The sequence below is a fragment of the Cebus imitator genome, unplaced genomic scaffold (genome assembly GCF_001604975.1).
Source record: "Cebus imitator isolate Cc_AM_T3 unplaced genomic scaffold, Cebus_imitator-1.0 Scaffold199, whole genome shotgun sequence".
Classification (NCBI taxonomy): Eukaryota; Metazoa; Chordata; class Mammalia; order Primates; family Cebidae; genus Cebus; species Cebus imitator.
In genome coordinates, this window is record NW_016107514.1 from 4,927,001 (window position 1) to 4,954,207 (window position 27,207).

General features: G+C 37.2%; 1 protein-coding gene across 3 annotated transcripts in view; it reads left to right on the forward strand.

Annotated features, from left to right (window-relative positions):
- Positions 1 to 18,679, forward strand: part of CDC14A (cell division cycle 14A) — a 181,632-nt gene extending 162,953 nt beyond the window's left edge. For 2 of the 3 annotated variants that reach the window (XM_017547619.2, XM_017547618.2), the window contains one exon: positions 16,652 to 18,679. In XM_017547619.2, coding sequence (XP_017403108.1) covers positions 16,652 to 16,681 — 30 coding nt within the window. In that variant the 3' untranslated portion in view covers positions 16,682 to 18,679. Of the gene's footprint in view, positions 1 to 2,852; positions 2,947 to 16,651 lie in introns of those variants that run through there. The other variant, XM_017547623.2, reaches the window with a different exon arrangement.
- Positions 18,680 to 27,207: the final 8,528 nt, after the last annotated feature.

The following is a 27,207-nucleotide window of genomic DNA, read 5'->3' on the forward strand; positions in this document are numbered from 1 at the left end:
AAAAAAAAAAAAAAAAAAATTTTGTACAGTATACGTACAGTAGTTTAAACTAAGTATTCCAAGTGATTGGGAGTTGATAAAAAATTAAAAAATCATAAACTAAGTGTTATTACAAAAGAATTGAAAGTTAAAAATTAAAGTTTATAAAATAAAATGTTACAGTAAGCTAAGGTCAATTGATTATTGATGAAAGAAAAAATTTTAATATAGATTTAATATAGCTTAAGTGTACAGTGCTTATAAAGTCTACAGTAGAGTTCAGTAATGTCCTAGGCCTTCACATTCCATCACTACCAACCCACTGACCACCCCAGAGCACCTTCCAGTCCTGCAAGCTCCATCCATGGTAAGTGCCAGGTGTACAATTTGTAAATCTTTTATACCATATTTTTACTGTATCCTTTCTATGTTTAGACACACATACTTACCATTGTGTTATAGTTGCCTACAATATTCCGTACAATAACATGCCATACAAGTTTGCAGCCTAGAGGCAAAATAGGCTATACCATTTAGCCCAGGTATGTAGCAGGCTTTGCCATCTAGGTTTGTGTAAGTGCACTCTATCATGTGCACATAATGATGAAATTGCCTAAGGATACATTCCCAGAATGTATCCTTGTCATTAAGTGACACATGACTATATAAATACCTTGCAGATTACACGTGTACAGGTATTGTGTAATCCACATTTATAGCTGAATGCCAGCAGCATTGGTAGCTTGACAAGAATAATGTTCTACTTTTTTGTTTTCCTTTTTGCTGGTAGAATCATGGGAGTATTCTTTAGACAATTGTTGATCTCCCCTAATGATGTTTATATAACTTGCTTTGGGCCTTGTTCCATATTTTTTTATTTCTTTTCACTTCTCCTCATCCCTCTTCTGGTGAGAATAGAGTGATTTTTAAATAATTGAATTTAAAGTAATAGTGTGGGCAGTTGCTGCTACTTTCCTTCTCTGCCCTCCTAAATTTATCATCTTATTGTAAAGAAAAACATTTATAAATAGAATTATCAGCACAACAACATTTTCCGCCCTCTCACCCTCCCTGGAAGTAAGAAGCAGCAGGTCTTTGTAGCAGACCCTCCCCCCTTTAACGTTGCCTAGAAAACCTCCTGTGAGAGGGAAAGTTCCAAGTCCTACCTCTGCTGATGTGGTCCAAAAGCTAAACTATGGTGGAAATTCCCACTTTGTGTGGAATAAGATTGGAGGTTATGAGTTATTTTTGTTTATGGTCCACTGCAGCTTGTCTAATTATACTGGGTTTATTGTCTAAATAAGATCATCCTTCTAGTTCTAGCACTTCTGAAGATGTGAGATTAGGAGCCTTGGAGAACTAGGAAAATCACTCAATAAAAAGGTTTGAAGATTCTTAGGTAGGAAAATGAAGTCTGCATGACAATATCCTCCCAGAACCTTTAAGAAAGACCCAGAAACTCTTAAGGCATGGGGTGATGGGTGTTTAGAGGGAATCTAATATTTTAAAAGCTACAATTAGCATCTCTTTTGAAAGCTGCAATTGCTCACTCACTTTTTGCAGCAGTTCAGCCCCCAGAAAAATGTAAAAATGATTTCCTTATTCTGTCATTAAATCATTTAACACAGAAAACAAGAACAAATCTTAAGGATTCCTTCTGGTTGTGACAGAATGCTGAGGAACAGTCAGATTTTATTTTTATTAATTTGTCCTCTTTTGCTAGTCTTGCAGTCTCTACTGCCCTGTGCGATGCATACACAAGGTTACATTTTGTTGACCCACTTACTGTAAAAAATGAGTTTCACTCCTTGACACTCAGAGGAGTTTTCAAATGCTTAAGAAATGAGGGACATGTGATTATGGTGTAGGTGGGGTGGAAGTATTTTATTAAATTGAAATTACTTGTGGTATCTGCCTTGAATATTTGCTATGCTTTATTTTTATGACACTTAATCACTGGATTACTAGTCATCTACATTGACCTTACCTGACCCTCAAAGCTGAGTTAGGTCATGGTGCTTCTCCCATAAGCCTCCCTACATCCCATCTTGGTCTAAATCACAATACTTTTTTTTCACTCTGAATTCACATCATCCGCTAGACTATATGCTTTGTGAGGGCAGGGATGGAGCCTCTGGTTTTCATAGTTATATGCCCTGTGCATGGCATATATTAGGCACTCATTAAGTATTTGTTGATTGGATAAAAGGATGGATGGATGTTTAAATGAAAGAATGCGCTATAGCTTTAATAATAAAACTATACAAATAAGTAAAAGTTATTATAGCCTATGATAAGCTTTGTTATGCACTCTTCTGTCTTCAGACATTTTCAGGGATATTCTCATGGTGAAGGTTGTAGGTAATGTCAATGGTGCCATTCATTGTCTCTTGAAATTTTTCCTTTCTTCTCCATTCAGTTGCTTCCTCATCCCTGTTGTGTTTGAGTCTTTTATGATCTTCCTAACTTGTCTCTTTCCACCTTTAATACCTACTTTAAAGTAGGGTTGGCAGACTTTTTCTGTAAAGGGCCAGGCAGTAAAGATTTTTAGCTTTGTGTCCCAACTATTCAACTCAACACATAAACGAAAGGTGTGGCTGTGTTAAATAAAACTTTATTAACAAAAATAGGTGGTGGGTTGCATTTGGATAGTGACCTGCAGTTTGCCAACCCTTGCTTCAAAGCATTGCCAGAGAATAGATATAGATTTCAACATCTGATTTCCCTGTTCAGAAAAGACCAGTGGTCCCTTAGTGCTAGAACATAAATACTGACTTTCTTTGCTGAGCTTTCAGGCCCTCTGTATTACATTTCTGTATTGTATTTTTGTGCCAGCATTTACCCTGCTTGTTCTCTTGTCCTCTTCAACCACTGTGTTCATGCCTACTGCTAGTCTTTAGGAAGCCCTTTCTTGGAAGCCCCCTGCCCTCCTTACCAATTTCTCATCTTTAAATAAAGACATATATTACCTTCCGTGTCCTCTGTGAAGCTCTCCCCAGTAAGTTGAATCCACCCTATAATTAGTACTTTATTTTATTGTGCGTGCTATTACATACATGAACATCTATATTCATTTATGTATTGTCTGTGTATATAAGAATTGTCTCCAAATTTTAAACTTCCTTTTGCAGACATTTCAAAAAGTTCTTTTATAGCTCATGGTTTCTAACACATTGCTGGTCACAGGAGGGAATTACAAATTAAAACACTCATTTGGTTGAATGTTGAAAGCAAAATGGAAATGAAATATTGTGTGCTTCCTACTTTACCTTAGCATTCTTATATGACAGTTGAAGTTGGCTTACATATAGTTCTCTTTTCTAGTGATAGTAGCTATTTTTATACTCAGCTGGTTAATGCTGCTCTTTGGTTATGAAGACTGTGTGGATGTTTTCCATCTCAAATTTGACCAATGTAAGAACAACCTTGGTAGCCTATGAACAGGTTAAGTTCTTTTGTTTATAACATCAGGCAGAATATATACGTATTTTAAGGGGTTACTGGTCTTTAAAGTAGGGCCTGGAATAAGATCAAAATATTGGAGTCTAGCTTTATAAAATAACCAGTTTGATGAAAATCTACTGAGTGATTGGCACTGCACTAAAGCATGGTTCATTTTTACTTTGGAAAAATGTTAGTGCTGACAGTGATAAACTACTTTTTGATTGTTTGAATATCCATTCACAGTAAAGTTCTAATACTTTCCAGTGGTATGTGATAGTGTTTCCTGATGTAAACTTGATGTCTTTTCCCTCTGCCTAGTCTCCATTTTAAAAATTGGTCATCTTGTCCTGATTTTAAATTTGATGCTTTTATTAGTCTGCTTTTATTGCTATTAAGAAATACCTGAGTCTGGGTAATTTATAAACAAAAAAGATTTATTTGGCTCACAAATAAATTCCTGTGAGTCCTCAGGAAGCTAACAATTATGGTGGAAGGCAAAGGGGGGACACACGGATCACATGGCAAGAGGGAACAAGAGACAGGGAGGATGTGCCAGGCTGTTTTAAACCACCAGATCCATGTGACTTCATAGAGTGAGAAATCCCTCGTGACTGGGAGGATGGTACCAAGCCATTCATGAAGGATCCACTCCCATGACCCAAGCACCTCCCACTAGGCCCACCTCCAACATTGGAGTCACATTTCAACAGGACAGTTGGAGGGGATAAAACATCCAAACCGTATCAATATTTATTCATTTATTAATTCATATTAATATTAACATTAAATATTAACTACGTGTTAATATTTACTACAGTTAACGATTAGGACTAGCTTTCTAACCTTCTGTTGTATATGTAAGTTGCTGTGGTTTTTCGTCTTTCCTCTTTGTTGTGGCGTTGCTTTAGATTTGATGTAATTTTTCAGCTAAGGGATATTAACTATATTATATCAAGAACATGAGCTCAATTTCAGTATTGAACCACATCTTTGGCATTCATTCAACATTGAGATTTTTTTTCCCTTCCCAAGGGGACGTGAGACTGTTTACTTGAGAAAGCATCAAATCGTTACAAGGTCAGCATGGTTCAGACAGTGCCTTTAAATTCGCATATAAGCTATTTATATGTTTGCAGTATTTGCACATATATATATGAAACTATTATTTAAGTTTCCAGTGTTAAATAGTGGTTTATGTTGATTTTCTGTATAAAGCCTGTCAGCTATTTTTGACTCTCTATTTGAAAAGACTTGAAAACATTAAACTTGCTTTAAGTGATAAGGTTGATCAGAAATATATAATAGGTAAGAATTAATATATTCTCAGTGTATTAGAGTTGTGAATTGCCTTGGTTGATTAGCTTAATTTTATACTTTGTTTCTTATGTAGTGTCAATACTACTACTAGGTCAATAGGAAAGAGTCTTATTTTAATCTTGTGTCTTATTTTTTGGTTAGGAGTAAAAGAAAGCAAGTGCTTTTTATATTCCTATAAAAGCTGGCTGGGTGCAATGGCTCACACTATAATCCTAGCACTCTAGGAGGCTAAGGCAGGAGGATCACTTGAGGTCAGGAGTTTGAGACCAGCCTGGGCAATACAGAGAGACCCCATACATTAAAAAATGAAATTAAATGAAATGGAAGCTTATCCAATTAATAAAGTTATAGCTAATATTTATGTAAGTGTCTACCATGAGCCCAGTATTTTTTGGTAGAGCAAGGTAAGACAAAGACATACAAGCCGTTGTCCTCCGTTAAAAACTTCATGCGGGAATCTTTTGGTGAAAATGATTTGCTCTTTCTGTTTTGCACTGCTGCCAGAAACCACTTAAAATACTAGTTTCCTAATGTAAGCCTTTGTTTAATAGCTTTTGTGGTCGAAGAATAAAACTAATTATTATAAGGTTTTTTTCTTGAAAGTCTACAGTTTCACCATAATATAGCTAGATACAGATTCATTATAATTTATCTTGCTTGGCGTCAGTGTGTACTTTCAATCTTAGGGCTGCTTTTTTAGTTATGGAAAATTCTCAGCCTTCATTCTCTTTTTTTGTAGAGACAGTGTCTTGCTATGTTGCCCAGGTTGGTCTTGAACTCCTGGCCTCAAGTGATCTTTCTGCCTTGGCCACCCAAATTGCTGGGATTATAGGCTTGAGCCACCACTCCCAGCTCCACTATCTTTTTGGATATTGCTTTGCTGCCTTTCCTCTTACTTTCTCCTTTTGCAGTAACTCCCAAACTTCTTTTTTTTTCTTTGAGAGTCTCACTGTGTTACCAAGGCTGGAGTGCAGCGGCACAGTCTTGGTTCACTACAACCTCCACCTTCCAGGTCCAAGCAATTCTCCTGCCTCAGCTTCCTGAGTAGCTGGGACTACTGGTGCCTGCCACCACGCCCACCTAATTTTTGCATTTTTAGTATGAATGGGGTTTTGCCATGTTGGCCAGGCTGGTCTTGTACTCCTGACCTCAGGTAATCTGCCCACATTGGCCTCCCAAAGTGCTGGGATTACAGGAATGAGCCTGGGATTACAGGAATGTACCTGGCCAATAGCCCCTAGACTTATATTGGAGCCTTTCCATTTGTCCTCAATATTTCTTACATTCTGTTTTATATTTTCAGTTCCTAAGGTCTGGCTGTATTCTGATTGAATACAGCTATTTTTCAATTCATGAATTTTCTTTAATGTGTCCATTCCACTGCCCTTTGATTTCAGGGGCTATATCTTTCTTTTCCAGCATTTCTAATTTGTTCCATCTGTTCTAATTTGAGCCCCTGTTTTTGTTTTGTGGCTTCTTACTCTTTTGATGTATATTTTTTATTTTTTCACCTGGAGGATAAGGCATTTGTATTGCTCTCAGCCTGTGAGAGTTTGCCTTGTGGTTGCAGACTTTGTCAGTCCTTATAATGTTCATTTTCCTTGTGTGTTAGGAAATTTTAGTTGGTAAATTCACATTGGATGGGAGTTTTTGTGTGATGCCTCTCTCTCTCTTTTTCCCTCCTCATCTGCTAGCCTTCTTGTCCACACTACCTGATCACGTAGGCCTTTCAGTCTAGAAACAGACCTTAGTGACCCAGGCTCCCGTCTCTTGGTGAGCTCCTCCAGGCTTGCATCTCAGACAGGGATGTGACTCCCCCTCAGCCCTGACCGGAGGGCATTGGTCCCAGCTTCTCTCAGCCTCCTTCCCCATGTGGGAGAGCCTGACTCCAGCCCTCATTTCACACCAGGGGCTTTCGACCTGTGTGCCCACAGGAATGCAACACCTGGCTACCTCTGCCGGCTTCCAGCTGTGTAGCCAGAGTCCCACCACTGTCTTGATTGTTTCTGGGCCACAAAAATGTTGACCTTACTTTTAATTCCTGCTGTGCCTTTTCTTTCTTCTTCATCTTTAAAAAATGTTTAATACATGCATACAGAGGGTAGTTTGGAACGTACTATCTTGACATGAAGTAGGTCCAGTCTCTGCAGCTTGCCCATCAGTGCCTTTTCAGCCTTCCGCAACCAGCTTTCCAAACTCATTTCCCTCCACTCCTGAGCATGAACCTTCTGCTTCTGCCAGGCAGTTTCTTATGCACTTGAATGTGTGCGGCTCCTCCTACCTCTGTGCTTTTCTTACATGCTATGTCCTCAGCTTGGTCTCCCTTCTCCCTCCCATTGCCTCTCAGCTCCTTTCTATCAGGAGTTGGCCTAAGTCCAACCACCTCCTCTGTGTAGACTTTCTTAACCTCACGAGACCAATGTAATCATGATGTTTTCTGAAGTCATTCTGTCTGTATTCATTATGGGCCTTCCTTATCCCTCTCTCTGATGAGAGTCACCTATCTTGTGCATGTGGGCCTTGAATCCCCACTGAATTCCTTGGTTAATTTGAGGTTAGAAAATATTTTTTATTTTTGATATCTCCAAAGTATCTAGCATTGGGCTATGCTTACCTGTTTGATTGTGGGTATATTCAGTCCATACTTGCATCTTTTCTTTTTCTTTTTTTTTTTTTTTTTTTTATTATACTTTAAGTTCTGGGGTACATGTGCAGAACCTGCAGGTTTGTTATGTAGTTATACATGTGCCCTGGTGGTTTGCTGCACCCATCACCCCTTCATCTACATTAGCTATTTCTCCTAATGCCATCCCACTCCTATTCCCCCACCCCCTGACAGGCCCTGGGGTGTGATGCTTCCCTCCCTGTGTCCATGTGTTCTCATTGTTCAGCTCCCACTTATGAGTGAGAACATGCGGTGTTTCGTTTTCTGTTCTTATGTTAGTTTGCTGAAAATGATGGTTTCCAGCCTCATCCATGTCCCTGCCAGGACATGAACTCATCCTTTTTTATAGCTGCATTGTATTCCATGGTGTATATGTACATTTTCTTTATCTAGTCTATCACTGATGGGCACTTGGGTAGTTCCAAGTTTTTGTTATTGTGAACAGTGCCGCAGTAAACATACATATGCATGTGTCTTTATAATAGAATGATTTATAATCCTTTGGGCATATACCCAGTAATGGGATTGCTGGGCCACCTTTTCCAATATTGTGTAGATCGTTTGTTTCTTCCAAAAATTTTAATTTTACTCTGTGTGCATGTGTGTGTCAGAGCTTTAACTTAGAAAGTCATGTTTTTATTGCAACTCCCTCTTACACACAGATACACATAGATGTGGATGTGCATGCACGTGCAAACAAGCACAGATACCACATGTACATTGCTTATAAAGTCATTGGATTTGCCCCTAACAGAAGCTTTTGGTAAATGACACAGGCTCTCTTTGATAGTGAATGTCTAACCAACTCAAAGGTTGATATATGTGGGAGAGAACTGTTTTTATCAGTTTAGAAGTAGATATTTTCTCTCTTGGGCAGACTGCTGTGAGTCCTTCAGCCTTCTGTTATGAAAAAGCAAGTAGGCCATAAGAAAAAAATTAAGAAGTCACCATTTGAAAGCGAGCAAAATAAGGTTGACCCATTCCATCTCGTTTTCCCTTATTTACTCTTTAAGTACAAACTGCTTATTCTCTGGTAGCTCCTAAATGTTTATGGTTAAGAGGAGAAAGGCTGTATTCCTACTTCCTATTAGGAACCTTGTTTCCACGCTCTCCTCTCTGTTGAAAACATCATCCAAGGATACTCATCTTTTTGTCCTCATCACTGTTATTACCTCCTTTCATCCCTGGAAGACTTTGGCTTCTAGTTTTTAGCTACCTGGGCACTGCCAACATTCTGGACAACTGTAACATTTTTCTAACCATTATCATCATCGACTGTTTCTTGAATACCTTCTATGTGCCTGGCAGGGTGTTAGGTACTTTATATCCATTCTCTTATTTAACCTGCTATTTACAGATGGGGAAATCAAGACTCAGAGTTGCAATAACTTGCCCAAAGTGTCACAGTGATCTTATTTTAAACTTGCTTAACTTCAGTTATCTTTATTTTTGTTCACTTGAAAATTCATGTAATAAAACTTCTTATTGCTTAGCACATTGCTTCTGACATCTTGAATCCTGCCAGCCTCCTTTAAACACTGCCCTGTCCTCCTAGCCCTGCTCCGTGACTTCTTTCTGACCCTGCCTGCTTCCCCAGCCATCTCAGTTTACCTCTTTCCTTCTGTAGCCTGCATAGTCATTTTTGCTTCCTTTTTACCAACACTCTCACTTCCAGCTGGACATTCTGTAACCACTTGATTACCAGTCTCCAAAATTAGATCAATTCAGCCATCTGTTACATCTGTTCTTCATCTCTCTCCTCAGAGCACTGTTGGAGAAAATCCCATAGCTTTGCCAATTGGCTCCATCTCAAATGTGTTTCTAATTTACCCAGCCCTTCATGCTCCTAATTAGTTGTCTTATCCCTTTTTGGCTCCTTTTCTCTTTTCCACCTGGCTGTTCCAAAACTTTTTCACATTTTTCCCAACACAACCCTTCCTGATCTCCAGAGCCAGTTGACGCTGCCTTGAGATCTGCTAAGAACGAAGAATTTATCAGAAGTAATTTCCTCTACTGCCCTCTTCTCTATCTCAAAGTTTATCTGCATCTGGACTCATCCATTTTCTTCCTTCCCTTTTAAATCCAAAGAAACCCTACTGTTTTCCAGTGGTAACTCTACCTACCTGTACTGTTGCCAGACTCTCCCAGGAAGTTGCCCCATCCACTTCCTTCCCCTTTTATATCTTCAGCCTCTTACCCTCCAATTGCAGGTCTCCTCACCTGCAAACGTGCACATCCAAGTTGGTAGGCTGGTGGGGACTGGGGAGGAGTCTTCCCTCAGTCCTGTCTTCCTATCACAGTTCCTCCTTTATGGCCAAACTTGGGGAAAGCGAAGCCTGAGCTGCCGCCTCCCATGTCTCTTTGGTGCTCTTCGCTCTGTAGCTGGCAGGTGCCCCCTCATTCTGGTGAAAGTCTCTCCCACAGATTCCTGCCCACTTCTTCAAAGCCAGATCTGATGGACTCCTGTTAGTCCTTCTTCTCCTTAGTCTATCTGTAGTATTTGACAATATTGGCTACTTTTTCCCCTGTAATTTCTCTTCCCCTTTGATTTTTTGAATACTATTTTCCTCTGTTTTGCCTTTCTTCCCCCTTAAATCACCGCCTTCCTTTGCCTGCCCCTTAATGATTCTCGTTATATTGGCTCTTTGCTCTTTGAGTAACCTCCTGAGCATTGGATCTACACCCCCAGCTTCCTCTAGGTGTTACTTGGGTTGGAGAGAATACAGGTTCCTTCCCATTGCCAGCTCCTCTTTGGTTTCTTAGCCAAATCATCTCATCTTTATTCATCCGATCATCCAAGCTGGACATTTAAAGCCATCTCTGACACTACTTCTACCTGCCTTTCCCTCTGTCACACCAGTCACTAAGTCCTGTCAAGTCTCCCTCTAAAATACCTCTCTGTCCCTCCATCCTTACCACTGCTGCCCTAATTAAGGTCTTCATGAACTATCGTATAACCCTTTACATTTTCTTCCTGTCTCTTGCCTTTAATCTCTTCTCTGTACTGTTGCCAGTGTTAAATTTCTAAGACACAGAGCTAATCAAATCCTTCTCATATTTGACATTGTTCAGTGGCTCCGGTCTGCCTACTGGGTCAAGTCTGGCTCCCCTGGCTTGGCATTCAGGGTTCTTCCCTGTCGGGCCCTGTGCCTCCCTGCCAGCCTCCTCTCCAGCAGCTCTACCTGGCACCTGACCTGCATTTTGCAAGTGTGCCATCCTCTGCCTTGAGCCCGAACCCTAGCACTTTCAGTCCACTCTGCTTTCCCTCCTTTTTCTGCTTGGTTTTATATTTCTTGACCTGGCTCAATAGTTATCTTTTTGATAAGCATTTGTGGCCATCCAAACGGAATGCCTTTTCCTTTCTCTACTCTCCTTGGAGTGCTGATGCTCTCATATTATAGTCAGTTACACATGATTCTGTCTCTCCTCTGCTTTCTTTTAAGCTTCTGAGAAACATCTTTGTTTCCTGAGGTTCCATAGTACAGTATAAGTGCCTAATAAATATTTATTGAACTAAAAGTCGGATAATGTATCTGGGTTCGTGAATGTTAAGCTAAAGTGCTTAGGAGCCTGGGTCTCGTTCTTAGGCTGTGAAGTACTAACAAAAAGCAAAATAAGTTTCTAGCTTTAGCTTTAAAATACGGTAATCCTAGAGTTGTGTATTTTTTTTCTAGAAATATGGCTTTACTAAAATAAGAGAAAATAAATTTTAACCGACTTCGCATCAATATAATTTTGGTATTCAGATGAACTGAAAACACTCATGTAATGGTTGACTGAGTCAAGCTGGGTGTCAACAATCTGTCATCTAACAATTGAGCTCTTTGTGATTGTTGAAAAGCATATATTAAATTTCTCCAGAAAAAAGAATCTATTAAAAGTCATGTAGGAAGGTGAAAGACTATTTTATATAGCATTATAATGAACCCAAATTGGCTTGTTAAGCCTTGAGGTCCCTGAAATGCAGAGAACACTGTGGAAAAATGTACACACATCTTTTGAACCTGATTTTATCACTAATCTTTTTATCTTAATATGATGCCAAAAAAACCATATCCAGCTACATTTCATCTAGTGTTATTGGAGGAAAAATGTGTCATATTAACAGAAGCAAGTTCCTTCAGCACTGTACATATTGGGTACAATGTATACTACTTGGGTGACAGGTGCACTAAAATTGCAGACTTCACCCCTATATAATTCATCCATGTAGGCAAAAACCACTCATACCTCAAAATCTATTGAAATAAAAAAATAAAATATACTTTCAGTATTGTGAAACCACAGTTATGGAAATATGTATCAATACACACATTTTATGTGTTAATTTGTAATAATACCAAAACTGGAAACTTTTACAAAGGCATAAAGAGACCTAGAAGTACAGAGGCAGTTATGGGTGTATTTATTTTTCCCTGGTGTTGTATTTGTTCATTAAAACTTAAAGCTCTATAGTTATGTATTAAATACCATGTTGCCAAGCATGTATTTTTTCCTTTAATTTCAATCACATTAAAACAAACCATTTTTTTTGGTGCTTTCTGCCTCTGTAGTTAGAATTTAAACCAGGGATAACTAGTGGACTATTTTTTCTTCCTTAAAGGACTAGGGAAAATGCAGGAAAGAAAATGTCAGTGTGGCAAAAAGTCCATAAACATTTTGAGTCAGGATTTCGACCTTAGTAGGATGCTAACATTCCAGGCTGTTGGATCCTTTGGTTCAAGTTATTTGAACATTAAGACATTGTTACATTCATTTGCTGTCAAGGACCTTAATCTTTCATCATTCTTTATAATTTGCTATTTTTGATAGCTAATGTATTTTATTTATTAACTATCTGTACAATATTTATATCTATAATTATTAGACATTTTCCTACCATGATTAGATAACTGGGCTGTTTAAAAAAGAAACACCTCCAGAATAGCTAAAATTTTAAAGTTACTACCTACATCTGCCAAAACAGATTAGTAGCAAATTTCCAGAACAGAACAAATTGTCTTGATCTCCTTACCTAACACTTTGTTTTATGTCAAATCTTACTCCTTTCAGAGAACAAGACTTCTTGATGGAAGCTTATATTTTGACATAAAAATTTTGGGGGCTGCAAGTGTAAGGCAATTTTATCCTTATTTTTCGGGTTGAATATTGCTACATTTTTAGTTTTATGGTATTCATACAATAATAATACCACCTATTCATAATATACTTGATCTGGTCCTAACTCATGATAACTCTGTTGAACTTACTAATGAAATGAACTTGAATATTATATTTGAGAAATTAAAATCTCTTGGTTACATAAACAAGGGCTAACTTATAAAATGACATTTATATTTCAGGTTTTGTTTTCTTTATAACCATCTCCATTGTCATTGCTATAGTTTATTTGGTATTTCAGATTCATTAACTCATTATGGTAACAACAAAAAAAATTGGCTAAGCAGAATTAAAATTTTAATCAATCATAACACTTAAGCATGGATGTTCTTACAGTGAAAATTTCTTTTAAATTTAGAATATTCCTGAAAATTCTTTGGATTCAGGCCTGATGAAAATCAATATTTTTTTATTCACTCAGAATCATATGATGTCTAAGGTCATTATTTGTGTATGTCAGGGTGATAGAGAATGTTGGATTGAATGAAGGTGTAGTGATCACAGGACAAATGCTGGCTGTCTTGAGGCATTAAACTATGGTAGCTAAAGGTTTGAGCTTTAGAATCAGACTGCTAGGGTTCAAATTCCAACCCCACCAATTCTTAATTACACGAATTGGGGCTAATTACTGCTTCATACCTCAGTTTCCTCATCTGTAAAGTGGGTTGTCTGAAACATTTAATGTGAGAATACATATCAGATGTTTAGAACTGTGCTTAGCATATAGAAAGTACTTAAATACCTAGCTCAGAAAAATTGACCTGTCAAGTAATATATCTAATTTATTAAGAACTGTAGATAGTTGTATTTAATCCATTTTTAATAATAAAATCAATTGCAATAACACTGTTCATGGAATTCAAAATATATTTGCATTTTTACTATAAGAATTAAAAATGCTAGCAACTGGCCATTGTCTTTTCTGGGATATTAGCAACTTTACAATACATGCATGTTTGGAAAACATTTTATATAGTTGGTAGTCCTACCTATGACTACAACAAAAGCATGAAGTTATGCTTTGTTATGATGTGTATAAAGTCAAACCAGGCACTCGTGGCTTATCTATCCTATCTAAGATTTCAAATGGAGAATACTTGTGTTTTTCCTTGAGGTTTCCTCAACTGTAGCCAAGTACAAATGACCCAGAGAGACCCTCAATGCAACCCTGTAGGATAACCATGTGGTGCTTGAAGTTTAAATATTCCTGTCATCCAACACTGTTGCTCCCCGAGTAAAAAGGTCTCACGGTGTTAGTTATGCTTTTGTTAAGTGAATAGTGAATAGATCTTGGAGACTTTAACAATTCTCTTCTCCCTTTAGTGCATTGCTATTTTATTTTATTTTATTTTATTTTATTTTATTTTATTTTTGAGACAGAGTCTCACTCTGCCACCCAGGCTGGAGTGCAATGGCACGATCTGGGCTTACTGCAACTTCCACCTCCCAGGTTCAAGTGATTTTCCTGCCTCAGCCTCCTAAGTAGCGTGAGCCACCATGTCCGACCCCTTAGTGCATTTCTATTAAGATTTTTATTTTAGATTGAAAATGAAAGGAAGTTAATTTGTTACAAAATACTGATGTCAGACTAATTTGCTAAGCCCTTTTGGCTGATCTTTTATTTCCCTTTCCTTTATGCCATGTAAAGAAACCATGGAATATGTTTTGTTTTTCAGACATTGGTATTGTATTTTTATACCCTAGTACCTAATAGATACAGTTGATGTTCAGTAGTTATTTGTTGAATGAATTGAGCTGGTGGGACAGAAGGGCCAACCATTATTTGGCCAAATGGTGTTTGCAGAGGCCTGCAGGGCCAGTTAGGCAACATAAGAGAGCAAATTAGGGGGGTGGAATAAGCAATAGCGGGGCGGAATAAGCAATAGCGGGGCTTGTGGTGAACTGTATCTGAGGCTGGATTAAACACCAGCCAGAGCTTGTGAGCTCTGTGTGAAAGTAAAGGATTTGGCCAGAAGACTAATGAATATATTCTCCATATGAATAGTAGAAATCTTTAAAATATTCTAGACATTTCTTTTTTCCAGTTCACTGGGTGCCATGATTCATTAAATAAATAAGTAAATAAATAAATGAATATATGTGTGTTTATGTAAATATATATGCACACATACATATTTGCCCCCTCTATATTGATGTACACATAAAATACCCTCTAAAAAAGTTGGCTTAACAAAGGTTGTTTGTCTGATGTTTATTTGCTACATCTCTGTTTATTGATAATTGATAGAGCTTGCAAAATCAACTTTGTTCCAAGTTATATGCAATTTGAAGAGTTTATCATTTCTGTTAGTGACAACATGCACAACTTTACTAACTGGAACAAAAGTAAAAGTTAAATATTCTCAAGAAAGCCCTAGCTAAGTTACACACACACACACACACACACACACACACACACACACACACACACTTTTGTGGCATTCTCACGGGGTTGGGGGGCTTTATTGGCTCTGCCCTCTGACAGAGGTTTCTTAGAAGAAATCGAGAAAAAGCAGCTAGAAAAATGTTTATGCTCTAATTGCGAGTGTGGGTAGCTGGTGTCCCTCAAGTGGAATGTATATGGGCTTCAAGGCTTTTGACCAATTTCACTGGACTTTCTCAGGGTCTTCCCTCCTTTATTCCCACTGTGGGCTCAGGTATGTTTATAGGATAGTGCTCTAATTCTTGATCATCTTGATCCTGTTTTGAAGTCTTAGCATGAGCCACATATAAGAAAGTCAACCTGCCAGGCCTTTTCCATTCTTGCTACAGCTCTTGAAACTGACAACCTTGAAAACCACCTCTCCCCTAAGCCTTTCTTAATGCACTGTTAACTTTACACTACATATATTACTATTTAACGTTGACACCGCTGTCTTTTCACTTCACATCTGTTATGACATTGTGGCTTTTATTTCCCTTTGAGGTCAGGGACCATAACTCTTTGACGCACTGTGTTAATAAGGACTTACTAAATGGCTGTTCATAGGATGTAAAATTCACTGCGACTTTGAAGCTGAGTAAAGATAGCTTGAATCCTTTGTAAGTTCTTGGGAAAACAGACAGATTCTTTTTTACTGACAGCCTGTATCATCACCAAAATGGACCTGTTTTATAATTGACTAGACCCCTTAATAAAATGTTACAGACTAATTTGAGAAATAATCATTGGGTGGGAGAAAAGGGCATTTGCTAGAAAATCAAGTAAACTTTGTTGTCTTCTGGCATTTAATTGGAAGAATTCAGCAGAAATATTGTTAATGTTTAGATTGGTTTATGTTCCTTTTTCTAACCACTGATTCCTGCTAAAAAAATAACTATTTGACAAACTTTTTGCAACTGTCTTTTATCTTTTTCTGGTTTACATCTGTTGCCCAGGCATTCTGGTTACGTATCACACTCATACTCCTTTTGTATATTAGCATCTAATATGATGTGGAAGAACTTGTATTGTTTACTTGAAAATTGCCTGTTTATTAAGTTCTGACAGCAAGACTCTTCTACGTGAATGTTTTTGGGTCTTAAGATCAGATTTCAAAGCTGGTAGTACTTCATGTCTCCTTAAGGGAAAGGATTTGTAAGGTATTTATTATATTCAAGCATTCTTAAGGAATTTATTTAAATGGCTGCTAATTCTGCATTAGAAGCATGCCATTGATATGTACTGAATTAAATTTAAGTATATATCACCGCAAACTATATTCTAGTCATCTTTAATTTGTTACAAGTATCTTTTAATATTTTTAGGTAAAACTCACTAATTGCAGAAATGCTTAGAGATGAGTTTAGGCTACCTATCATTTTTTTTAAATTAAATCTTAATTTTTAATCACTATAAATAAATCAGTAAACCTTTTAAAATATAAAGTTTTCTTACAATCACTTTGCATAATTGAATATCTCATTCTTCCTTAGCTAATGCTTTGTGTGGCCCGTCTTTTTGTTTCTATTTTGGCTTAGTTTATTTCATTGATCTTTTATGTAATAGACCTAAGCTGCCTTGTGTGGAAGGGAGAAGCTGCATGACTTGCTGGAAGTTTTACATGTGATGGAATTTAACCTCAGTTTATGTCTCTCCCTGCACAGTCCCTTCAGTCTGAATCTGTTCATTACTAAGGCCTTGCCACTCCAGTGAAAGCTGTTCTTCTCTTAGACACAATATCTTCATCTGGACGAGCAGTGGAGAGGGAAAGCAACTTTTTGCTGGAAGAATATCTCTGCCTTCTTACCTTAAATTAAAGAGAGCACTAAGATAACACCTTCAAGAGACTTGAAAACAGAAAGCTGGTTAATGACTACTATAAGTGCACTGAAACTATGTTTATGGAGATTTCCATACTCTTAAAGACAGTTTTAATGTTGAATTTGGTATTTTGAAAGGTTATTTTTAATGTATTTTGGTAATACAATTTACATGTACAGTGTTACATTATATATGTATTGTGAACTTTAAAAGGCTATTTTGATAAATTTATAAATATATAAAATTATGTAAAAACTAGACTATATTTTGGTTTAGATTTTCCTGCTGTTTGCTACCAAAAATTTGTATTTTAAATCTACTTAGTTTTAGTATGATTTTGTCTCTAATGAATAAATAATTCCTTCTTATTAAGAAAAAGTAAGGGAGAAAGGTTTTAGAAAGTGATTTTTATGCTCCCACTATAAATACAGCAAATCAGTTCATTCTTTTGGTAAGTCAGTCCAATTTAACTGAGTTTATCAGAAGTCAGTCTAATTTAACTGAGTTTATTGGAGTTTATCTCCATTATCTCCATAATGGTGTGGGATGGCTGATTTAGGACAATTCCCTTTCCCGTTGTTTTTGTTGCTGAGCCTGTTAGAGTTAGTTTTGCATCCAAGGGGGCTTTAAGAAACTTAGCATGCAGTGGAAGATCAGAATTCACTGAATATTTCTTTTGAGAGCATGGTTTTTCTCTGTGAAATGACTCAATATTCCAAATGTTTTTCTTTCCTTCCTCCTTTCAAAAGAGTTCTTAATCCAATTAGAATATCCTGCTTTGGGTACGAGGTTGTTGTTGCCTGTCATCACCCATGGTTTGACACCAGTTTTAAGTCAATGGAGAGAAAAAACTGAAAAAGATGCTGCTAAGTAGTTCTCTGTATTAAAGGAGATATTTTTAAAACAGGGTACAACCCCCTGCTGCACATGCTAGCATATCTGGAACCTAATATGAAAATGAAAGGACCCTTATAGGTACTCACAGCCCTTTCATGTAAGTATGATCTGATATTTAGGTCTTCAGAAGCCTGTAGGTTTCATTTCTGTGAGGAATCGAGAAGCCTTACATCCTGATATCCTTCCAGGCTGCTTAAGGATGGACTGCTTTGACACTGAAAGTGCTAGTTAAACGGATTCATATGAACTGCTTTACTCCCAACCATTCAGTTATTTATAATGTATTTATTGGGGAGTACCTTGAATCTATTGTATGTACTCATCAAAACATCTTGTTCATGTTTTATGTTTTTAAAAAGGCATTTGAATGAATGTTTGACTCAGGTTTGTTAAATTAACCTTCAATAACTGCAGTACCAAAAATTACACCCAACTGCTGAAAGAAATGAATTGTATGATTTAAGAATCAAAAACTAAAATGAGTTATATATCTTTTCTAAAGTCGAAAAAGTGAAATATTTTATTATGTATTATTATAAAAAATTGGTTAATTGTATAGGAAGATGATAGTTTTCTTCAAGTTATCATAAAAAGTAATTCAGATGACATTTGAAAAGTAGGGGAAAGGGAACCATGTTGACAGTTTTAGTTCTGTGAACACTACTTTGTGTGAAGCTCTTAAAATGATTGTAAAGTTGACTACTGTAAATGTTCTATAATTATGTGTGTATATATGTCATATGTGTGTACATGTGTATGTCTTAAATTACTTTACATATGTGCATACATAGACACACCAAGAAGTGGATGTATATAATATAGAAAGTATATAGCAAAGTAATTCTACTCTGATAATAAAAATTGTTTGACATGTATTTTGTTATGAATAGTTTATCTTCCAAAAGATATTTTGGTCTATTTTAAAGTGTAGAAGAATACACTGCTAATAAATAATAAAAGTTTTATGCAATTTACTCATTTTTTGGCTTTTATAATTTGGATTTTTGAGTTATCAATGTGCTGAAGTCTCTTTATAATTTTATTTTTGTTTCAGTGTTGTTAGTGCCTTGAGTGTTTCAAGATCTCCATTACGGATTTTAGTTTATCTTTTATTGACTTTCTAGGTTGTGGCCATTGCCTGAAATACATGACAATGAACTCACAGAAACCTTATACTTTGAATTTCACAAAAGTCCTATGATGTTAGGTTCTTGCTTGCTTTCTCTTAAAATTTTTTTTCTGTCAATAAAATGCTGATCATGATCAGTGTTTTGGGTCCTGCTTAGTCATTTATGACTACTGATAACTATTGTGTAATTGGTCATTAGTTCCTTTTGAGACAGAATGGCCATTTTTTCTTAAATGAGAAATTATAGAAATAAATCAGCTAGAACAAAACTCATACCTGTTGGATCTATGCCCTGTAAAGTCAGCTTGGGAGGAAGAAGCTACACTATTTATTGGAGATATTTTATATAGTAAACTGGATCCCTTTGGGTTATGATGTTTCTGAGGTTTTTTTTTTTTTTTTTTTTTTTAGAATGCAAAGGAAAGATTGTGGGTGAGAAGGTAGTTTTACATTTGGAATTGGGAATCTGCAAATAGCTGTCCTCACAACACTGCATGAAACAATTGGGGTACCAAGGTTTTCATAGGACCACATCTTAAAGAAGGAGATTTCTTAAAATCAATGAACCTGTTTCACAGGGCACAAAGAAATCTCTCTCTCTCTCTCTCTCTCTCTCGCTCTCTCTCTTTGTACAGACTGGGTTTTTAGGAAAAAGAAAGTAAAAACACAAATCAATTGGCTGGTTTCAGCAGATTTCTGACCTATTGAGTTTACACGTTCTTTTTTAATCCTTAGATGTAAAATGATTTATAAATCTCAAAACACACCGGGGAAAACTATATATGTGATTCAAATATAGAAGGAACATGAATTTACCAACTGTACATAAATGTATTTTGAAAATTGTTTTTACTTCTATGCTTTCTTCGGTGGCATTTAAACCATTAATATGTTGAGTCTCTAATCAAACCAGTTGTTAGTATACAAGCTGACTTTATTTGTTTTATGTCATAGAAGAGGTCTGTACTCATTCTAAAAGTACCATCATAAGGCAGAGTAAATGATGCCTGCAAAATCCTTGGAATCTTCTTTGCAACACTTAGCAAAGCAAGAATTTGGTCACTGTATGTCTCCTCAGAAGATTAATTAGGGACAATTCCAATTCCAGAAAGACGTAATTTACAGCATAAAACTCCTTTATTTACACATAGGTTGCATAGGGTTGACAACTATGGCATATAAAGGAAAGTAGAAAATAGTTGTATTAAGTTATTTTGAGCTGAATTGAAATGTTAATATATTCCCACCCAGTTCCCTCTCTATGGATGGAATTATGATAATCATATCAAGAAGGAGAAAAATAGCTTTCTCGAGAATTTTAAACTTTTTTTGTTAAGTACAAGTAGAAACTTATATTAAAAGACTAATTTTAATGCAAAACGTATTTGGAACAGGTTTTAAGTGGACAAACATAAATTAGCTGACCTTTTCACTCTCCATACCTCATTTTAACCTGCACACCACCAAAATCAAAGTAAATCACATCACCACTTGTGGTGTCTTCTTTGGTTCGAATCAAGTTGACCACATGTTTTTGAGAAGTTGTACTGCAAGGGAAGAATGGGGCTTGGTAATAACTGTAGAAATATGACTCTACCTGCAAATATTTACATTAAAACTTCAGATTTAGGGGTGATAATATATCGAATATATAGTCATTCCTCCATAACCATGGGGGAATAGTCCCAGGACCTCTGTGGATATCAAAATCAGAGGATGTTCATGTCCCTTATACGTTATGGTGTGGCATTTGCATTTAACCTATACACATCCTCCTGTATACTTTAAATCATCTCTAGATTACTTATAATATCTATTACAATGTAATGCCATATAAATCGTTATTATATTAAGGAATATTGACAAGAAAAGTCTGTACATGTTCAGTACAGTATAGATGCAATTATTTTTTTTCCTCTGAGTATTTTTTATCCCTGGTTGCTTGAATCTATTGTGGAACCCATGGATAGGGACGGCCAACTGTATTTTATGTCTATTATGGCTCGCTTTTAAAAGGATCTGAAGTGGCTTCGTAGAACCAAGCAGGTGTATCATAGGGAGAGTAAATAGGGGCTTTGGACATGGAATTTCGAGGCAACTGACACTGGGACTTGAAGCTGAGGCTTCTCAGACATCATAAGATATTTGTCCTTTCTTTCCAGACTGGGCACATTTATGCCACACACACACTTTTAGTCAATTCCAGGACTCTTCATTGGCACTTACTTTACTCAATTATTAAGAAAGGATTATCTCCAAGTGAGATTGCCAGTCTTGATATTCAGATCCCCAAAAATAATTATGTTGAGCACATGGAAGGACAAAATTGGAATCAGAGATCAGATTACTGTAAGAATCCATCTGTCTATCTACCTGCTACTCTCCAACCAACCTCCATATAACTGGGCTTTAGTAGAGCTAATGTAAGTATAATATATACCTTTTTGTATTGGGGAGTTAAATAAAACTTAGAAGACACTGGGGTCCCAGAGACTTGAGAAGAAAGGAGCTGGTCTTTGTAAAAACCAAATAAAAATGAATAAAATGATGGAGAAGAGGGAGCCATTTTTTAAAGTCTAGGTTCCTTTCAGGCAGAGAGACATTTTGTTCTAAATGGAAAAAACCTAAATTGAGTACCATATTTCAAGAAGCATGCTTTATCAACTCTGGAAAGATATAACCAGTTAGCTTTTCAAGCAACTTGGGGTTGTAAAGTAATGTAGCATCTGCTGAGTGTGACCAGCAGGACTGGATAGGTAGGCCTAGCTTTTTCTGATTTGAGGTTATATATAATATTCACTTCTTCTTGCTCCCCTCTCTACTTTTCATACCAATGTGTTTCACAATTATAGTTGCCAATCCTAGAAGTTTCCTGCTGCTTGAGGCCCAGCTGGTAGCTTACTTTGCCATTTTGGTGCCTTCAATGACCAAGGACTAAATGGCCAGGCAGCTCGTCAAATGGCAACACTGCAGGACCTATACAGCTAACATCTGTTACCAGAGACACTGGTGGCAGAATCCCTGGGCTCAGACAGTCTCATATTGCATCTCCACAGAGCACCAGCCAGAGTTCTCTTTCTCTCATATTGCGCTGGAGGCTGAATCAGTGATGCTGGCCCTGAGATGGCTGCCCTGTCATGACAAGAGGTGGGACTGCTGAGTGCAACCTTGAAAATGTACCAAGCTGACAAACTGTGACTTTAGTTTGATCTATTTTAAAGTCAAATCTGTTGGGGGAAATTATCCTTAATTAAGGATTTCTGTTTAAGTGACAAGTAGTTAGGATTGTTAATTTTTAAGGTAAACCAAAAGAGGAAAAGTTCATTCTTCTGGTCTGGAGGAGAGATGAAAGTCAGTTACTAAGCCAGGATCTAATTATTTATTTAATTTAAAAAGACCTGTGTACTGGGACCCCTAAGGGCATTCCCAGTTTTGCTAATTTGCTAGAAGGACTCACAGGACCCAATGTAGAGTTATACCCACAAGCTAAGATTTGTTACAGTTAAAAAAAAAAAAAGAAACAAAATCAGCAAAGGGAAAAGGCACATGGGTTGAAATCTGGAGGAAGCCAAGCACCAAGTGGAATCACACAAGACACACTTAACTCCCCATTAGGAAGGTGTGACAAATGTGAAGCATTGTCTACCACAGAAGTTCATTAGAGACTCAGCATCCTAAGTTCCTACTGGGGGCTGGTCACATGGGTACCCTTTGTCTAGCACAATCAAAATTCCAGACTCCCAGGAGGGAGTATTCAACATACACCATATTGTTTACACAGACTAGGTGCAGTGAATCACACATCATTAAGAGGAAGTTTTATATCAGCATAGAGGAACCGTTTACCAGCCAAATTCTCAGGCACAAGTCAAAGACAACCTTGCAAGCAAGCCACTCACAAGACAGTCTCAGGCCTGATTTTTAAATACTTTTCTGTATACCCTACATCATAGCCAAGTAATTTTGTGTAACTAAAGCCCATTTAAATTAATGTGCAGTTTCCCCTCATGCTGTTGATGCAAAACCAGTGTTTTTAGAAAACTTGTTTGTGGAGGGAAGAGTTGTGATTTAGGAGATCGGAGCTCTGTCTTTTGAGACTCCAGCGTTCCAAATGGGCCAGAGCTCTGGTTTTTGTTTTGTTTTCGAGTGGATACATTTGGAAGCGGTGTAGCTTCCCCTTATAATACACTCTACTGGCCATAATAAACCTGCTACCAACCAATGTCCACAATATTCCAACCTCTTTCAGGCCAAATGAGTAGGAGAAACTCACCAACTCATATTTGCTTTAAGAGATAAGCTAGTCTGAAAATTTTGCTCTCAATATCTATGCCACCTACCTGTCATTTATAAGTAAAAGAAATAAAAATATAAGTTAATGCAGTTTTAAAAATACTGCAATTAAAAAATACTGCAATTTTAAAAATTTAAAAAATAGTAAAAATTAAAGCTAAAAAATGATTGCAAAAAAGCAGGCAACAGAGGCTTTTAAAGAGATGTACTTAAAACAATAAAGATATAAATGAAAATGATAAAACATTTATAGAAATGGATACATCTTAGGGCTATAAGAAGATTGTATAGATTACTCACAGATTTGTAGCACCTAGTACCTTGTTTGTCCTATAGTAATTGAATAATTAGAGTTACTCCCAAGGCTTAACAGCTTTTGCAAATCTACAGATGCCAAGCTGTCAATCTAAGTGGGATCATTCTGAGCTGGCAAATGTCTTGCTCATAGGTCTTGTCTGACCTATGACTGACTATTGTGCCTGAGGATTTTGATTCACAAGAGGAGTCCAGGGTAGTTCACCCTTGGGATTAGGCTAAATGGAAGGCCTGAGGGCATCTGTAACTTTCTCTGCACACGTATCCCTCTTGCTTAGGAGTATTTTAAACTTTCAATTATTTTTTACGTTTTATTTTTTAAAAACCAAGTCTTTAAAAATTTGTTCTTACCTTTTAAGTCACCTTCTTACATATTTTCACGTGCCATGTAAAGTCAATCCTTTAGGTAGTCAGCTTGCTTTCCACAATCTTCAGGAAGCCTTTCTCACTCTGGGTTTGGTAAAGTATAATTTTTTTTTTCTCTCACTAAGCTGTGACATCCTTAATTAGGGTTGTATGCCTTTTATCGCTGAAACCCACGTAATTGAAACATAAGCATAGATTAGGCCTATTTAAAAATTCCACTTTGCTTTCCTTTTCACATTTTCTCTGAGTTCTTCAGAAATCGTTACATTTTCTTGAGTGGGGCTCTGGCCATTACATCCAGAGTTCGGACTGAAATCTGGGTTGGGAAATCTTCCCATGGGGAGCAGAACTTTGAACAAGCTGTATTGGAAAAGATTCGGGGCAGTTTAATAAGCTATTCCCTCTGGTGGGGGACATTGCTGGTTAAGAAAAAATTGAGACAGTGGGAAGGGAATAAAATATAAGAACTCATATTTACCCACAGATTGGAAAGTTGACTGTGGATTGATATTCAGTCACTTATTTGGCAAAGTTGATTGAAAGGCTACCGTGGAGCAACAGATAGAAAGTGAAAACCGTTGTGCTGAAGTTCACAGTTTTCTGAGGATCACAGAAAGAAAAAAAACAGAGGAAATAGAGAGTTTTGGTCAGTGGGTATAAAATCACAGTTATCTATAAGATGGATACATTCTAGATATCTGCTGTACAACCTAGCACCTATAGGTAGCAATACAGTGCTGTGAACTTAAAAATTACTTAAGAAGGTAGCTTTCACATTAAGTGTTCTTACCAAAATAAAAGCGTGCTTCCTCCACAAAGAAACCTTTGGAGATAATGGATATGTCAATCACCTTGATTGTGGTGATGGGATCACAGGTATAGGCATCTGTCCAAACACATTAAATCGTATACATTAAATATATGTAGTTTTATTGTACATCAGTCATTCCTCAACAAAGCTGTAGAAATCAATACAAATAGAAAGGGATAACATATTTATGGTACTTCCAATGAAACACGAGATGTCAGTATTCTCCATGTACCTCTATAAATTCACTGTAATCCCAATAAAAATTCCAGAGTTTTCTGGGGAAAAAAAATGGTACCCAGGCTCTATTCCAGACCAATTAAATCGGAACTTGGACCATGGGGACTAAGATTTATTTTTAATTTATTTTTAAAGCTTCCCAAGAAATTCCTGATGCACAGTAGGGGTAAGAACCACTATACAGAGAAAAGGAGACTCAAACTATTTGTTTTAGTTTTAGTTTTTCTTCTTTTTTTTTTTAAATCAACTTAAATATTTTCAAGTCATTTAAGGGTAGGGGAAGTAAAACATTTAACACTGTCTTTTTAGGATTTCCCCCTGCAGCCCCATCCCTGGGGAACTTTAGACAATAAAATAAGATTTTTAATTCTTCAGGACACCTTTTAAAAATTGATTTAGTTTGAGGAATAATAGGCTAAATAGTCCTCCCTCGTCTATCAGTGAATATCCTGCTCAAGGGACAGCACTAGGAACTGTGGGAATACAAGGATGAGAAGGTGTCTTCTCCATGCCTTCAACCATATCTTCAAGGAGCTCGCAATCCACTTGGGGAAACTGCATAATCATATATTCGCTGGTCTTTTCCGACCATGAGCGAAACGCAACATTAACTAGCTTAGGTCACAAGACGCATGTGGAACCCAATAAATGGTAAGTGCCTGGGCCTCAGGTACAGCTGGAACCAGGAGCTCCAAACTAGCAGGAGCATCCTATCTCATGGAAAACGTGGATGCCACCAGCGGCCATATCTTTACAACTTAGGCTTTAGTCACCGGGGACCCTGGCCTGACTGTCAGCCCTGAACCCACACCACTGGGAAGTGACTCATAATCAGCTCTGGCCCTGTAAATTATGGCTGGGGTGGGGTGGGGAATTTGAATGGCTGAGCTCACAAAAGAACAGGGAACTCCCTTTGAAATCTAGTGAAAGATAATAGTTTTCTGACCCAGAGGGGTTCTAATTCAAAGAAAAATATGTGACGAAGGGGTTTGCTGGGCAGACAAAACAAGTGTCTACCATACATGCGGCATAGCAAGACAGAGATATTCCAGGACAGCACTGGCAGGCAGTATGGTACAGAAGTAATGACCAAATGAATGGCGCAAAATATTGCATTTTCCTGCCCAAGAAAGAACCCTAAACCTTAGAGCAGCTTCTACTCAGAGTTGGGTCTGTGCACACACACTTTGACTTCCCACCACATGAGGGGTGTGGAGGTGATTAGGATGAAATGAGGGGTGGTTAGCACACAGAGAACCATTGCTCTTCCACACCCCAACAAGGGGCAAGCACAGGAAATTTAGTCTGGTTTGTGTTGTTTGAGGGCCATCTAAGCAGAGATGTCTGATAAGCAGTAGAAATGGGGTGATGATTGTCACTCTGAAATTCCATGGCAGGAGCTTCTAACACATATTTAGCCATTGCTTTCGCTGAGGCTCAGAGGGTTGTGCCCAGTATCCAGAGAAGGATTTCAAAATTTTCAAGGACTATAAAACAAAGGGACATGCTGAGAAAGGGGTTTCTGGAAATTGAGAGTGCCAATTTGCTCTGAAACAGGGAGCAGGCACCCTATTTCTGAGACGCAGGAAAAAGAAGCAGTTTTTTCCACCATCAATGATGATGTCAGTGAGGTAGAAACAGGATGGCTCCTAGATTTCTTGTTTCTGAATCAATATAATTTACACTTTATGTTTTCATGAAGAATTTCTTAGCTGTTTCTTAGTTATGTCATCTTGTCAATGCTGCTTAACTAATGATGCCAATTGTGGCTAATTGCCTAAAAGTTTCCCCCCATCAGTGTTATATGTGAGAGAACACACACACACACACACACACACACACACACACACACTCCTTGAATATGAATTTGATGTCCTCACTTAAATTACCTGAAATAATTCCTAAATGCTTGAAAGCACAAAACCCTCTTCAGCGAGTTCCTATCTCAATCAGACAAATATTTTAAAGCAGTTTCAAAAAATAAACTATACTAAACTTCTTACTGGAAAAAAAGTCACTTCTGGACAGAAACCAAGCCAAAGTAATTTTAGCTCAAATTGGTTTTCCTGGAAAAACTGGAAACACAGCCCTGAAAAGAAATGTCTTGGCGACTTTACAAATCAACACTCAAAAAACAAGAGCAGCCTGTATATCCTTTACTTCAATGATTCTCAAATACTAGCATGGAAAGAATCTTGTTTAACAGAAAAGCTTGTTAAAATTCAGATTCTGGAATCTAGCCTGTAGATCTAAACAAGACCTGAGTTGTTTAAGTAGAGAAGATTTGAAGATCACAGCTTAATTAACTCAGAAAAAGACCAATGTAGAGATTTACAAATTAATAGGATAGA